The sequence below is a fragment of the Punica granatum genome, chromosome 8 (assembly GCF_007655135.1).
Source record: "Punica granatum isolate Tunisia-2019 chromosome 8, ASM765513v2, whole genome shotgun sequence".
Classification (NCBI taxonomy): Eukaryota; Viridiplantae; Streptophyta; class Magnoliopsida; order Myrtales; family Lythraceae; genus Punica; species Punica granatum.
In genome coordinates, this window is record NC_045134.1 from 23,611,756 (window position 1) to 23,629,178 (window position 17,423).

Sequence of the window (17,423 nt, forward strand, 5' to 3'; positions counted from 1 at the left end):
TGGAACCTCTAAATTGATCATAATGACAATTCATGATGATAAAAACACCAAACAAATATACTCAAAGATGTAGTTAAGCCCTCTAGAGTATCGACCTAAACCTGTTGTCGGCCATAAGGATCCGCAATGAAGATTGGAAAGGGTCCTCCGATTGATCCATAAATCCTTCTTTGGCCTTCGGAATCTGCTCAAATTTTCGAGGAATTTTCACAGGGGCTTTGAGTGTACCTCGGCACTAATGGGGTCGCCACAGGTTCAAGAGAAAATAAGACAAAGAGGAACCTCGGATTTTGACGCACCTCATCAGATGGGCAGTGAATGACGATACCTTGTCGAGGTAAGGCTGATCGATGCAGGTGGATCTTGGCCATTCTAGACCGGAGGAGCCCAGATTGCAGGCAATCTAGGTCTAGACAGCCGAAAACAAGGCTGGTTTGGCCTAAAACACGCCCAAGTCTTCCGAAATGAGGCTAATCACAGAGGTCCATATGCAAATATTCATTGAATATTTTTCAGTAATTTTTACTCACACTTCCAATTAATTTTGAATTTACTATATAATCTCATCGACCACTTCAGTTGAGAAATTCTTCGATCATCGTATCCATAATCCTCCATAACCCACCTCTCCATAACCCGCAATTCAAACAATCATTTAAAGTTTTGTTATATAAATATAAAACAAATATAAATAAAGCTTTGCTTCGCTACCCTATCTATCTCTGTTTTCAATTCATTGTCAGATTGTTGTATTTAAATATGTCATGATATTCTTATTCTTTTTAATCCTACAATAATTTATTAACCAATTTCATCTTTGACTATATGAATTCTAAATTTTTTAAAACTAATTGCTTTTATTTTTAATAAATGATTGATGGAATTACTTAGTTCTCAATTAATTATATGATATGACGAAGAGCAAATCGAGCAACGCACGAATGGGACTCGTATTACAGTAGGGTAATTAAATAACGATTTCTTAGATGTAGTATGACAGCTAGCCCATCTGATTACCAAAGAGTCGAACGCCAATGGCACCCCCTTTAACGGCTAAGAAAATTAGGGATTTGAAATGATTGTATTTGAGGCTGTCAGCCCAATAATTAATTGTCCTAAAAAGAGAAGCCATATTTCGATTGGATTTTTTCTGAAAATAATCCAAATCCCTTACATCACATATGGTAGGAACAAATAAGAATGGAGGAAATTGTAAATGATCTTATTTCATAATGATATGGTGAGAAAAAAACTAATAAAATTACTTTAATTAAGAAAATTTATCACAATTAATTGAGTGATTAGTACTTATTATTTAGTTATTACAATTTAATTGGTATTTTTTCGCGTCACGTGACGAGATAGAATCACCGAATAATCTGTCAATAGAAAGGGATGAGTTTGATAGTCAACAAATTTTTTTTTTTGATAGAGTGAAATGTGATGATTATATCAAGAAAAAAAATGGCTTAATAATGGTTTCATCATGAAATGCAGATTTTTTATTTCACAGCCTTAAAAAAATTGGGCCTCTTTTGATTGGATTTTCTTCAGAGAATTCAAATCCCTTACAACATGATTGGTAAATGAATAAAAGAAAAAAAAAAGATTGATCAGTTGGATAGAATGATAGCAATTAGATTAAAAGAAACATGGTGGTTTTTTATCTAGATCTTGTAAATATAATGGAATATAATTCAAAAGTTTGACGTATTTACAATATGCTATTCTAAGGGTTCAAATGTTTCATTAATCCTATTCCACCACACTAATGAACAGAACCCTAGGTTTTCAGAAAATGTTTTGTAGACATGAATGTATATAACTAGAATAGAATCAATCCCACAAAAAATTACAACTATTTTGTATAGTTGGTCATGTTAAACTATTTCTCAGTTGCCACCGATAGCATGGAATGTATATATTTAATGGAGATTCTACGGTGGTTGGCTAGCAAAAATAATCATCACATTTTTTTTTTCTTGTTGTTACATCCTTTTAAGTAAGATTATGGTCATACACCCATCTTAGATTTTTTAAGTTTGAAATTCACCATTCATAGTTTGACTATCGATATTTTCGGCCATGCATCTTTACGTTGATACTCGGTCTCACCCGCGAACTAGCCAAATCCGCTTCAACATTAAACCGAACCGCAATGCACCAGTTCAACCACATAAAAAACAATTTAGTTACTTCAAATAAAAATAGAAATAATAAGGAAACACTAAACAAATGTTATATTTTGTTCTTCTTCTCCAATTGAACAAGAACCAATTGAAGCAAACATACAATCTCGAAGAATTCCCTAAAATCGCCTATGAAAAATTCGATCTCGTCTACACTGGGCACCGCCCGTAGACTGCCCGGCCTTCCCTCACTCTGCCTCATGCTCTGAGCTCGACTCCACCCCTACCTCTCCCTTCCCTCCCGGCCTCACAGTTCGGTAAGTTTCTTACTGAGCAATCGAGGTGGCACCTGCCCTGATTGCCGTCCACCGACTCCACCCTTCTCAGCAATCAGTCACCGTCGCCGTCGGATCAGACCTCCGCGTCTACAACCTCTGGCGGGGTGTCGTTCTTCTCCCTCTTGCTCAATTACACCGTTTCTCGTTAATTGCCTGTAAATTTAGGGGGAAAAAAAAAGGTGGATTTTTTAGCGGTTTTGCAGTGAAAAACGACTAAAAACTCCATCACTCAAGAAATGAAAACTCGACTTTTCCAATTACACTTTTTCTTTTCCAATTGCTTGCAAAATTGCTCAATTACACTGTTTCTTGAGTGATGAACGAAGGCAGAGAGCACCAATCAGGACATCGAATCCGAGTTAAACTTATTTTGTTCCATGTTATGAAAATTCGTTCTTTCCAGTAAACGTTTTTGCCCTTTTGCCAAAGGATGCAAGAACATACGCTGGACATGGAGATGACCCCATAAGTGATGCTGTAATAGCTGAGATGGTCGATTATTCATTTCTTGACCCCCTAAGATAGTGTCTGTTTAGTGTTACTTTATTATTTCCTTTTTTAAGTAATTAAATTAATTTTCATTTAGTTGAATGGTACATTTCGATTCGGTTTAATATCAAAGTGATCTGGCTCATTCACGGGTGACACCGAGCGTTGACGAAAAGATACGTGGTAAAAATATCGATATTCAAACGATGAGGGGTCAATCTTAAAATTTCAAAATCTAAGACATATGTACGACTAAGATCTTACGCAAGAGGCGATCAGGAAAAAACAACCATGGTGGTTGTTTTCACTACAAACCGAGGTAGCATCACCCATAAAAACAAAGTAATTTAATTGGAGTAAAATTTCTTTTCTAATTTTAATTTTTATAAACTAAGTTTAATCTAAATTAGATATTGAGGTAAATTTTATTTAGGTATTGACATTTCTAATCCTATATCAGAAAATATTTACCTTTAATTTGGAGTGATTATATGTAGGTTGGAGTGAATATATATATTCAATTATTTTCACAATTTTGAGTAAATATATTAAATATAATTACATTAATTTGTAATCCTAAATATTATCTAAACATAGAAAAAAGTGTATGATATTTTGGTTGTAAATAAAAATTAACTTCTATAAATCCATTATTATAAATAAATATATGATAGTTCTTTGATGACAATGGCAAAACGTAATTAATAAATAGTTTCTAATTGTCCTACTATTGAATGCATTTAATGCAAGTATTTTACTTATTTTTCCTATAAATGATACTTTAAATCTAAATTTTATTTAGACATTTACATTTGTGACCCTATATAAACTTGACATTTATTTTTCAAATCCTACATATTATCTAGACATAAAAAGAAGTGCATGATATTTTGATAGAATCAAATATACATTGTTGGGTAGGCTAGAGTGAATATATATATATTCAATTATTTTCCATATTTGATGCAAATATATTAAATATAGTTACAATATATTTTAATCTGATTGACGTGATATGTCAAATGATCCCATTGTAATCCATTTTTTTTGTTTTTTTGTAATTTTATTTTTTTAAAAAAACTTTTGCCCTTTTTTGGCATTTTTCAAATCATATTCACATCACGTACCATTTCATATGAGCACGCGCCATGCCAAAAGATTTGATCGTACAGTCGACTCGTTATGTTTTGTAGCATTTTCAAATCCGACTGCAATAAGATCCATGTAATTCAATTGACGCGTTACGTCAAATGATTCGATTGTTAAGTCGAAATGTCACGTATTTTTAGTGTTTTCAAATCAGACCTGAACTAGTTACCACATATTTCGGTTGATGAATTATGCCAAAATGATTTGATTGTTATAGTCAGATTATTTTCAAAAAATACTTTTACCTCGACTTTTGTTTAGAAAAATTAGAAAAATTTTCATACTAGAAAGAATTACTAGATATACTAAAATGATGCATGTAATATTCTTTTTCAAATTTTATTGTATATTTTGTAAAAATTTTACTAATTAAATATATATTCATTTTTTTCAAAGTTTTGACCCGTGACAACGCTGGGCATTTCACTAGTATATAACAATAACACTACAGTTTGAGATCAAACGATCACAACATCTTTGTTGCATCATAATGAATTATTATCCATGACTGCTCGGCAGAATTCGAATCGAACATCATGAAGAGATGATAGAACTTTTTAATTGTTAGAATTAGCTTTGTTTGAGTTCCAACTATAAATAGTTATATTTATTTGGGGTTGTAATGATGTGTTGTTAAATTATTGGAAAAAGTGAGAAAAAATAATAAATAGTTGAGATAAAGTAATGATTATGTTGTTGAATTGTGGAAAAAGTAATGAATAATTTATAAAATTTAGTATTAAAAATTGAATTGAATGGTAATTAAGATAAAAAAAATTGAAAAAAAGGGAAAAAGAAATAATTATGTTATTGAATTGAAAATAAGTAAAGTTAAAGTGGAGTGAAATTTTAAAAATTATTTATTTGCCAAACAAAGCCTCTATCCATCTGTTTTTTTCTCGGACTGAGCTGTACACGGAAAATTTGAAACTACTTCGGCAAGTATTACAAAAAAATTACTTAAGATGCTTAACAAATGATTGGTACATGGAAAGGATAACCGGGAAATCCTAAAAGGCAATAAGACATATCTTAGCCCAAGATGCCATACATGGGATTGATAAATAAATAGCAATTTAATACACCTCGCCATTTCCGTACACACAGAAAATTTGAAACTACTTTGGCGAGTATTCCAAAAATTTATTTAAGATGCTTAGCAAATGATTGGTACAGGGAAAGGATGACAAGAAAATCCTAAAAGGAAATAAGACATATTTTAGCCCAAGATGCCATACATGGGATTGATAAATAAATACGAATTTAATACACACCTCACCATTATAGATAAGAAAGAAAGCCATTCGGATTTATACACAAACACACCAAAAGGAAAAGAAAAAAAAAAAAAAAGAGGAGAAGTAGAGAGTCAAAGAGAGGGGAGGAAAAACAATGGCTAGCCTTTCATTTCAGTCCTCTTTCTTCTTCTTCTTCCTCTTCATTGCTTCAATGTGCTTCATTCAACTTTCAAACGTAAGATTACAGTTACCGTCCGACCAACTCATCGATTTATATCATATTTTTCACGCCCCGCACACCACACCATATATTCGATTCACATGCATTCATGGAACAAATAAACGCCATCCTATCAGTTCGTTCACCAGATCATACTTGAACGGATTAATTAAAATTGATTTATTCTCTTTCCTTTGTTCTCACTATATATGTGTGTGTATATATATACGAATATCTAACTTGCTTTGGTTAACCACTGTTGAATTTCATTCGCTTTAGGCCGGTGGAGAAGGATCTCTTACAGCCGCACGTACGTATATACCTCCCGAATTTTCCCTCTCATTAGTTACAATTTATGATAGATTTAGAAGAATTCCATTATTTTCTTGACCTTTTTTTTTCTGGTTTTAGAATGTCCGGGGGCGTGTGCTTTTAGATGCTCTGCGACATCGCACAGGAAGCCATGCTTGTTCTTCTGCAACAAGTGCTGCCAGAAGTGCCTCTGCGTCCCGTCGGGAACGTATGGCCACAAGGAGGAGTGCCCGTGCTACAACAACTGGAAGACCCAGGAAGGGAAGCCCAAGTGCCCCTGATCGATAAATCATATTACTAGTCCAGATTGCTCCCATTAGTATCTTTACATTTTATCTCGAGAAATAAATCTCCTTTCGGCGTGTTGATCTCCAGAGTACTTGTACCTTTTTATAAAAATTTATATTACATATCCATTCTATGTGAAAGAGAGGTGCCAATACTATGTTGGTGCTGCAATTCTCGGCACATTTGGTCCGGACCGACTGTTATTGATTTACTTGGATAAGAATGAATATAATTTTTATTCCTAATTAAGCAACAGTGCCTAATCGTCGCAGCATTGTTCATATAATTTTTACTAGCCAACCGCTGTAGAATCTCCATTAATTTTATAGTAAATCTTTCAAAACGAATATGCTACAAGCAAAATTGAAATTTAAGGTATGTAAAATTTAGCTTAAAAATAACATAGTTAGAAAAGAAACTTACTTGCATTAATTTTCTTTATTTTTATCATGAATTTTTTTGAAAAGAATATGGTATTAACCAAATTAAAGTCTATACTATGTAATTTTTGGATGTTATTAACGGTCACTCTATAATTAATATGATCAATTCGACGGATACAATCATAATATACTTTACATAGAAAAATAATTTTATAAAAAATAAAGAATAATATACATGTAATCTATTAAATCTAAGAAAATTAAAAGATGAATTTTTACTTGAATCTTTTGACTTTATATTGTAGTGGTTTTTATAAAAGAAAATGAATCTACTATAAACAAAATTAAAATCTATAATGCGTAAACTTTTTTTCGGTGGATATAATACGTAAAATTTGGCCTGTTAAAAATTTATAACAATTTAGTATATAGCACGATGTCTAATCTTTAAAGCATTTAATTTATATTCATTTAAGGATAATAATAGTAACGGTTTTTAAATTAATTTGCAATAAATTGGTTTATAATCAAATTAATTGCTATAATCAGTTACATCCTGGAACATTCATATATATATATATATATATATATATTCAAACATTAGGCTATTGAACCCATGCATCGCTCGGGATCTATAAAGAAAAAAAATTATGAAATAATAGATATTAAAAAATTATTAAATTGATTGATAATTTAGATTAATATATAATTTTTTTTATTCTATAAAAATTTGAATACGATAAATCTCATAACCATACAAGATAAAATTAATTTAAGAGCTCATGAACAAATTGTTCATGTAAAATATATTATATACATGATCTCAATTATCAATTCAATTTATAAAAATATAATCATAAAATCCAAAAAATATAAAATTCATAAGTTTTGAAAGAAAAATTAATAATCATAGAGCCTATAAAAATTTTATATTAAGTATTTGCCATTGTCTTTTTCTCACTCATTTCATATATTAATTTTTTATATATTTGAATAATTTTAGATAAATGACGAATCATTTCAATGAGAGATTAACTTAATTTAATTTTTATGAGACTAATAATGATCATTAAAGTTATATATATTCATTTATTAATAAAATAGCAATTGCTCATAAAATAATCATAAGTGATTAGAATTCTTCTCTGAGGTTTCCTATAGATATATTTTCTTTACGTTCAATAATAAGGAGTATTATTCAATTTCTATATAACATATTAATTTATTAAGAATTTTAATAAAAATAAATCGAGCAGTAAAATCTGGATAAATCATGATTTAATTGTCTTTTTTTATTTTATAATTATGCAATTGCATTCTAGATAAGTCTTAAATATATATATATATATATATATTTATATATATACACACACGTATCCCTCCAATCTATATCATGTACCAACATTATAATAAAGATATATCGAGTAGTAAAATCTAGATAATGTTATATAATACTTAACTTTTAACTTTATTTAACTAAATATATATTCTGAAGGGCATATCTTCAGATTTCTCCATGCATTTATATGAAAAGTGCAAAAGAATAAATTAAATTTCAATGCTGATCCTGTAAGATAATTTTTTTAATCAAACTGTGCAAAGCGTGGGCAAACAGTTAGTTAATATATAAGTTTTTTTTGACAAATATAAGGTTAGATTGTATAGTTTAGTTAGCGATATTTTTTATTTTTAATGTTGTACGGGGAAAATAGGAGTTGTCCGATTAATCAAAGATTTACACTCCATTTGGTTTTGGTTTGTATAAAAGAAGAGAAAGGGAATTCAGAATGGAAAAAAAAAGAAGAGGGAAAGGCAAGGGAGAAGAGAAGAGAGGTCTCTATTAGGGGTGTGCGGGTCGAGGTACCCTGTTGTTTTCATGGTATTCGGACCCTACCTTGTTGAATTATGGAACTGGAATCTATTCGGAACCTGGATTATGCCACATGTTCTGGGTACCATGTTGAAACCTGTAAATTTTTTTATTTCTCCAAATAAAACATAAAATGTCTCATTCATAATCAGTAATCATGTAAAAATAGAATGTCGACATAGATTTAGATTTTTATTTTAAATTAATAGTTATATTTTTTAAAATATAGGAATATCATAATATAACTATATATATAGAATGAGGAAATTATTATCCGAGTCTGGGGTATCGGTTTCGGTTTCGATTCTAGGTACCCTATATTTAAGAACCGGAACCGATTTTTACCGATTCCATATTTTAATACCTAGACCATACCCTATTTTCAATACAAGCTACCCGGACCATATTCTAATGGGTAGATTCCAATCGATTTCGAGAATACCTTGTATTTATGCACATCCCTAGTCCCTATTCCCTTGTTTGAATTGGTCAATTTTAAGGAAAAAGGAAATAAGACGGAAACAAAATCCCTTTCATTTTTCTTACCTTATTAAATTTTTTTGGTCATCAGGGAGACTTATGAGTCTAATATAAAAATAAAAATAAAACGAAATAAAGGATCATATAAGTTCCATTAGTAGAATTGATCAAGAACCTCTTGATTCTAGATGAGCGTCTAGTGTTACTATACCAAAACTCCTTCATCTTCTTTATCAAATTTTCGATTCTCCCATGTTGGAAGAATTTATAGGGAAAATGCTCAGTTTTAATCAAGAATCTAAAAAAATTATCTTCAACCAACGTGAGTTAGTTCAAGCGGTTTAGCGTTTGTTTCCCTTAAGTAATGTTTTATTTTCAAGTCTTGTGGATAGAGAAAATCAAGGCTATGAGAGTTTTACTCTTTAGTGGGTCGACCGGGTTCAAATTGTATTAATCGAGGCCAATGGGCTTTCGTATACTAAGGTATACCAAAAAAAAACTACCTTCATAATTCATTTAGTTATTACTTAATCCATAATGAATAGTCAATGAACTAAAATATTTTTTTTACAAGAGAGATGCTTGAATGTAGTACAATAAATTAAAATTTTAAATAGCTAATAAATGGACACCGATAATCTCACAACAAATCTCATCTTTTTTATTTTTCAGACTTAGATATAGATAACACATATATCTATTTAATAAAATATGGCGTAACATATAGCTTCTTCCAACACAAATGAGGGAGCTATTATGTATGCGTAATAATATGATATGGTTAAATGAGTTATGGCTATATTCAAATAGATCGGAATCGAGGCGGATATACGAAATGTCAAGTCAATGTATCTATATGGATGTAGATATCTATGGGAGATCATATAAAGTGAATGTTATTATTTTAGTCCTAACCAATTTGATTAATTACTCCTAAAGAATTACATCGGAAAGGCACTAGTTGATGAGAGATTTTCCTACCCCATAGGGAAAGGTCCTTGAACCTGAATCATCTTGTTTATCGGGTTAAAATATGTGTTACTGCAATATATTCTTTTTAATAAAATAATTTTTCCTTCCCTTTGCTTTTCTCTATTATTATTTCTATTCAAATAGTGAAAAATTGTTTTCTTCCATTTCCCTTCCCTCTCACTTCCTCCCCTCCTTTCCATTGCTTAATATAAAAACATATGAGTAGTACAATTTTCACATCAATCAATTAATATAATTTTAAATTAAATGTTGCTAAGTTTTGCTGACAATCCTCCTAACCTTCGCAATTTGGCATGACTAGTAAACACATCTACGTTGAATGATATTATTGAATTTTAGTAGTATGAATGCCAATACTTCTGCAACCAATCGAACACTTTTCGCACCATGCATCCACCAATTTAAAGGGATAAATTTCATGATACTTGAACAATTATAAAAGGTTACACATAAGCACACAAAGTCGATTCTTTGCTAGATGCCTCAGTTGTTGGATTGGCACTTCTTGTTATCTTTTTATCTCGTATTACAGACTGTGTAGAGTTGGGTTAAAAGCTGTAATATCTTGGTATATTTTGGCAATGGTATAAGATTTTGGGTGTAATAGCTGGCACAATGTTGAAATTCATAGTGCAAAACGAGATATGAAACCCTACAATTAAAGGCGCAATTAGTGCAGTCTTGTCTGTGTTACGAATAATAATCTTTTGTTATTCACATGAAGTCGTTACCAATAATATGTAGTTGTCTGTTGTCCATAACATAGAGGCAATTGCACCAGCTGCAGAAAATTCCGACTGTATATATATATATATATATATATATATATTTTTTTTTTTTTTTTTTTTGTAGTCATATTGCATTTTCGAAGCGTGGAAGGATTAAAAAGAAATAGAAAATAAATCCTACCGCAAATTAATGAATTGAAGATTGAAGGAGGCCCATAAGACTCGCTCTACTCTAAATTTCTCCCTTTCAAAATTTCGCTTTTTTTTTTAAAAAAAAATTACCCATTAAAAAAAGAATTTCTCCTCTTTTTTTCCTTTCTCAAACAAAAGCACAAAGAATTCAAAGAGATAGAGGGAGAGAGCCAAGGGGGAAAAAAGAAAAAAACCAGAAGAAGAGAGTTTCAAAGGAGAGGGTGGAACATCCCCTTGCTTTCTCAACTTATGACCCATGTAAGATTGCAATTCTTTGTGTTGGTGTCCTTCGGATATCTTTCGCTTATCAATCGCTAACAAATCCGCACTTTATCTTCTTCAGCTGAATATCAGATTTGGGTCCTTCGATAATCTCAGCTCCCGCAATCAAGGTAACATTATTTATATCAGCATTGGCAATGTTCGTCATGGCCAACATAAGATAGAAATGGTGCTCGGTATTTTTTCCATGGGTTCCATGTTCTTTGTCTTTTCAATTGCTTGTGTGATTCTTCTTTCAATCTCTGAGTTTTGATTTCTTTAACAAAAATCATGACTTTCATCTGAAAATTTTGCATAAGGAAAATGGCAAAAGAGTTTAACGGTCTAACTTGGGATCAATAGTTTTCCGTTGTGAGTGTTTGTGATATTTAAATAAAACTTTAGAATTCACCGGACAAATAACAATTCATAATATTTATTAAATGGGAAAAACTATCGCTTTGTAAAAATCTCGAGTACAATAAATATATCTGAATTTGTGAAAAGGACATAACATTTTTTTCGGTTACAGAAAAAAAAAAGATGTAACTTAATCCGATAAAATAAGCCCAGAAAGTTTTTTTTTCCCGACTAATCAGTACCTTTTGAAAATATAGAGCATAATTTTACATGTTATTAGAAGAGGTGGAATTTTTTCTTACTTATTTGTTTTTTGTTTCACAATTTTACTTTTATTCGTGTATTTATTTGTTTATTTTATATTTTTAGTTATTTTGACATTGACCGTCTGTGGAACGGCCAATGTCAGCAACCGACGGGCCACCAAGCCTCCTCAGCTCCTTCTCCTTCAGATCTAAGGAACACCCTGCCGCCGGCAGCGGCCGCCGTGACCTCGCAGGCCTGACCCTTGACGCCGTCCTCGGCACAGAGACTCCCAAGCCCAAGCCCCCGCCGCAACTCTACCCGTCGCCGTCTCAGATTACCCGGACCCTTCTCGACATCATCCGTGACGAGGAGCCCGACTCGTCCTCCTACAAGAGCCTTGTAGACCACCAAGACCGGAAGGCTTGGAGGAACTTCAAAGACCGCCTAAAGAGCCGCGGCCGTGCCGGCAACGCCTGGACCCCCTCTATCCCCACTCCGTCCTCCGACGGCCCCATCAGGAACTTCCGCAACCAGAACTCACGGCACAACTCATCGGCTCGGTTGCACCCTTATAGCTCGGACGGAAACGCCATGGACGGTGAAGAAGGTGTTCGCCGTGTGCAATTCCGTGACTTCCCGAGTCAGAACTCCCGGCCGGTGATGGTTCGCAGGGGCTCAACCAGGATCGGGTCAGGAGAGTTGGGTGACTCCGACGACCCCCCAGGTCCTGCAACTCTACGCCCACAGTTCTCCCGCCACAACTCGACCCGGCTTGGATCATCCCGATCAGAGTCAGCCCGGTTCCTGAACCATTGCGAGAGCTCACTCGCTCCTAAGGATGAGCTGAGCATGGAGGCGGAGGAGCGCCTGGCGCGGCTCGCAATGGCAGAGGAGAGGCAGATGTCAGCCAGGGAGGCCGCGGCAGCCCAGGAGGCGGCGGAGGCGGCGGCCGCAGCAGCTGCGGCAGCCGAGGAGGAGGATAGGGACAACGGGAGTGGGAGCGGAAGCGAGGGGTCGGACAAGGACGAGGAGCAGCCGGTGAGGATGTCGTTGATGGACCTTCTCGAGGAGACTGACAAGCAGATGGGGTGGGAGGGGTCGAAATACATGGTCGGGGACGACGAGGACGAGGACTATGATGAGTACGACGAGGACGATGATGAGGCAGAGGACGGCAGCTACGAGTGCAGCTGCTGCGTCTGCATGGTGAAGCACAAGGGGCAACCGTTGGTCCCCTGCGGCCACGCCTACTGCAAGCTATGCACCAAGGAGATGTACGTCAGCCGGGGCAACTGCCCTCTCTGCAACGACTTCATTCAAGAGATCCTCACCGTCTTTTAATTCACTAGACATGTTTTTCTTGCCAATCCTATCGGATTTCTCGAACCGCCACATCGCATGTTAGACGTGCGTGCTCCGGTTAGATAGCTTACGACACAATTGTGTCTCGGAGGTCCTTGAAGCGGGAAAACACTATTTGTAACGGGATGTTTCTCTCCCTCATTTTTCTTTGTTTTTCTTTTTCGCTAGAACTGGCCGAGACGATATGCGATGGTAACAAGTTTCTATCGTATGCTCAATTTTGCGATTTACAAACCATAGTATGTATGCCATTCACTAAAATGCAATTAGATTCATATATGGTGTTCTATCATATAAATTTTGCAAGTTATACAAATCACGCTGTCATATATGTTGTTGCAATTGTTTCGGCCTATCCAGCCGTATTCAGCTAGTCGAACTTGACTATCATTGAACTTCCATTCCAATTCATGATTTAGTTTTAAGTAAGGTCTCGAGCTATTTATCAAAAAAAAGAAAGGGTTTCAAATTTGAGAATTATGAATGGAGAAAATTACCTTTTAAGTTTTAAGGATGACCTCGTTCGTATTGAATTAGTGGGGTTGCTGCAATTCCAGATACCTGGTGGACAAAAACAAATACCATCTCAATTATTAATTAATTAAGTTAAACCAAAAAAATTAAAACTTATATGTACATATATGTATATTATGTGATTTTCTCATTTTCTCACATCTAGCACGTTTATGGAATAAATCATACTCCATTTAACTTCACTTCATTTTTTTCTTAATTCAACAACACGATCATTAAATTTTTATTTTCTTTCTCAATTTAATAATAAATTCTCTCACGAAATTTTTTTAATCATTATTATAACCTTTTAATAATAAATTATCCTTTGTCTTCAACCTTATGTTACTTTTGTCTTCAACCTTGGAGTTACGTATAATCATTTTTCAATTTAATAATAAATTCATTCACATACTTTTTTTAATTATTATTATATCTAATTTTTTAATAATAAATGCTCCATGTTACTTTTTCTCTTCAACCTTGAAGTTACATAGAATCATATTCTATTCCGTTACCAAACGCTACCTATATAATTCGACAAACATGCATAGGTTATGAATATCGTCCCAACTCTAGAATATTCATCAATTCTGTCAAAAATCTTTACTAAATACTTGTATAGAACGTTTGCTGGCCAATCATTGTACACATGGACATCAGTTGGCGCTATGTGGGCTCCAGCAACACCAAAAACACTTCTCCATCCAAAAACGCAGACACGTGTAATCCGAACCCCACTCTCATCTACCGGGGTAGAAGGCATCTACTGTGAGGTTGGAGGGAGTCGAGGTCGTCGGACAACAGCCTGTGTCAGAGGAGCGGCTATGAGTTAAAGAGGAGGAGAGAAATGGGTTACACATGTAAGATAGCGAGTGGAGTCTAGATTACACGTGTTAGCATTTTATTGAACTGAAATGGGTTGTTGGCGTTGCTGGAGCCCACATAGCGCCAACTGATGTCCACGTGGACAAGGGTGGGCTGGCAAGCGTTCCATACAAGCATTTACCAGAGACTTTTAATGGAATTTGACGAATAGGCTATGCTTGTTTGTTGATTATATAAATAACGTATATATGAGAAAATGAGAAAAGCACATGCCTACCCATGTCTTTAACCCTTTATTTTTGGAAAAAAGACACTTTCAATCCTCAACTTTTAGCGTTATTGCCATTTTAGTCATAAACCTTTATATTTTGGCATTTTCATCCTCAACCCTTCTCTTTTTTGCCATTTTAGTGCTGCCGTCTATTTTTCTCATTAAAAGACACGTTTTTATTCAAAATAATATATTTTTTGGAATATTAAATTTTTTTTAAAAAATATGAAAGTTAAAAAAGAAAAAAAAAACTTAGGGCAATTCTGGCAATGAAGGCTCCCGACAATGTCCCATGTGGGGGCAGTGTCCGGCGAGGGAGCCCCCACCATGGGATTTGCCCCCCTACAATAGAGAGAGGGGAGGACAAATTTGGTGATGCTGACAACTACACCCCCAGAGGTCATCGTTGGAGGTTTCCAACATCTCTGGTGACCTCCCATGGAGGGGCAATTGTCAAAGGGGAAGTCATCGTTATCGCCGGAATTGCCCTTTCTCTATCCAAGTGTTTTTCTTAGTTTTTAGTTTTTAGTTTTTATTTTTTATTTTTTTTATTTTAGAAATGAAAATAGTTGAAAATTTTATTTTTGGACGAAGAGTGTGTTTTTAACAAAAAAATGGACAGCGGGACTAAATTGACAAAAATAGAAAGATTGAGGACGAGAATGGCAAAAAATAAAGATTTAGGATTGAAATGGCAAAAAGTCAAATGTTGAGCAAAAATGTCATTTCCCCTTATTTATTTATCCCAAAGGTTATAATCTATATTATTATTACAAATGGGACGAGGAAAGTATTTTGCTTAACTTTCTTTTTTCCCTAACATGCCCCTATAAAAAAATTATGATTAATTGATGACAACTAAATTCAGAAAAGTTAGAGGGTTATTTTATGAATTCACATAATTAGTAAGCAACAACTTCTCTACTTCTCTCTAGACTTTCGTTCTCCCTCGTCCCTGTCCTCTCTCTTTCATTTCTTCCCCACGTTTCCTCTCTATCTTCTATCCCTCACCATTTTTTTTAAAATTTTATTATTTGATATTATTAGTAATTTATAGACAAAACTCACAATTTGATCCCTGAAAGATACACTTTTTGAAAAGACGTCCCTAAAAGATATATCTTATACTAATTGAACACGGTGTGTACAACGTTTAGACATGTTCATCCTTCTGTCCAAGTTTCCATCTAGTCCCTGACAAAAAACGCTGATGTAACTTGTTATATGCTGATTTGGCACGTTAAGTCCCACGTTGGACTCAAAACTATGTTATTTTGGCTCTTTTTTTTGGAGAAAAAAAACAATTTCTTGGAGTCAATAAAATCCGTTTCTTGAAAGTTATTTTCCCCTGAGAGATCCAGATCCAAATCTTGACTCATCTTTGGCGACGATATGGTAATTGGGTCGAATAACAGCTCCTGTTCTTCAAAAGCTTCCTCGATGTGGCTCCCTACCATTTTCTCATCTCGTGTAGTTAGTGGCTTGGGCCTGCTGTAGAAGGAAGCAGAGATCTGGGCGTCGAGCACTGAAGACGGTGATGGGACGTAGAATGAGGTAGTTGTCTCCTCGGAGTTTGAATGGATAAGCAAAATCTTGTTTTTGCTAGATATGACTGCACGATCAAACTTGAGCTTCTTCTTCTGATATGCAAGATCAACCTCTTCTGCTGTGCCATATGTCCCGAGCCACACCCTGATGCCATAAATTGGGTCTCGAATCTCGTCTGCGTACTCCCACCATGGCCTCCTCCGAACTCCCTTGTACATAGAATTAGAAGAAGAAGGCCGATTTCTCTTCCCGTCATAAAACTTCTCGTTTATGCTAATGCGCTTAGGCCTCTTGCTACTGGTCTCCCTCGCCCTACCTGATTAGGAACGAGAACTACAATTTCCCTAACAACGCGTTTACGACCTATACGTACTATCCTCGAGTCGTAATACGCGTCATCTTCATTTCTCAAAGACTTGGTTGTATTAGGGTCACTGTATATCACACGAACTCTCCTCATTATTTTGAGATTCTATTCTCTGTTCAATTTCTTTTTCGCGAATCCCTCCCCAGAACTAAGGCTCGACCTCGACGACCTTATAGGAACCTTATCAGTCTCAAGCCCAGGCATTTCCGTTGCTCTGGATCGGAATGGGGAGGACAAGAATATACTAATATATACGTCTATATATGTATATATATGTGTGTGTGTGTTGGTCGAGCAAGCAGCGAAATGAAGAACCTTTGACAGTGCTGGGTATCAAGATAGACCTAAGACCCAAGATTGAAGCGAGAAATTGTGTCTTGTGATGATCAGGCCCAAAGAACTCGACCTCGGAGCAAGTCCTGCCAAGAACAAAGGATAGAAACTAATGAGGATCCTCGGTTTTCAAGCAAACCCTAAAACCCATCTAAAACCCTCATCTCGTCTCAAACCACAGCCATGGAAGCAAGCAGGAGAAAGGGGAAAAAAAAAAGAACTAATCATCAAGAATAAAAAAACCAGAATTGTCTTGGAAGACCCACTTACCGATGCGATCTTAATTGCATGGAGGATGGGAGGAGATGCTTTGCTCCTCGGCCTTGAGCAGAGGCCAGCACTGCATGCACCAGAAGATGAATATGAAGATGAAGATGGAGATGGAGAAGGAGAAGATCTTGTGTTTGAGAGAGATAGAGAGGCAAAGCTTCTTCGGAGCTCCAATGATCAGATTAGACCTAGACGACATATATGATCGAAGTGTCTCCCCGCAAGCAGCGAAATGAAGAACCTTTGATAGTGCTG

General features: G+C 34.9%; 3 protein-coding genes across 3 annotated transcripts; 2 read left to right on the plus strand and 1 right to left on the minus strand.

Moving 5' to 3' along the window:
* The first annotated feature begins 5,467 nt into the window (after window positions 1-5,467).
* On the plus strand, window positions 5,468-6,357 carry LOC116189270 (gibberellin-regulated protein 12-like). Its single transcript, XM_031518862.1, has 3 exons — window positions 5,468-5,578; window positions 5,843-5,873; window positions 5,975-6,357. The coding sequence occupies exons 1-3, from the start codon at window positions 5,498-5,500 to the stop codon at window positions 6,154-6,156; spliced, it is 294 nt and encodes a 97-aa protein (XP_031374722.1). The 5' UTR covers window positions 5,468-5,497; the 3' UTR covers window positions 6,157-6,357.
* A 4,594-nt stretch (window positions 6,358-10,951) lies between these two features.
* Window positions 10,952-13,317, plus strand: LOC116187526 (LON peptidase N-terminal domain and RING finger protein 3-like). Its single transcript, XM_031516269.1, has 3 exons — window positions 10,952-11,067; window positions 11,153-11,201; window positions 11,800-13,317. The coding sequence occupies exon 3, from the start codon at window positions 11,833-11,835 to the stop codon at window positions 13,015-13,017; it is 1,185 nt and encodes a 394-aa protein (XP_031372129.1). The 5' UTR covers window positions 10,952-11,067; window positions 11,153-11,201; window positions 11,800-11,832; the 3' UTR covers window positions 13,018-13,317.
* Window positions 13,318-15,754: 2,437 nt separating this feature from the next.
* On the minus strand, window positions 15,755-16,976 carry LOC116189316 (ethylene-responsive transcription factor ERF096-like). The gene has a single exon (XM_031518933.1). It carries the CDS (start codon window positions 16,414-16,416, stop codon window positions 15,871-15,873), a length of 546 nt encoding a protein of 181 aa, XP_031374793.1. The 5' UTR covers window positions 16,417-16,976; the 3' UTR covers window positions 15,755-15,870.
* Window positions 16,977-17,423: the final 447 nt, after the last annotated feature.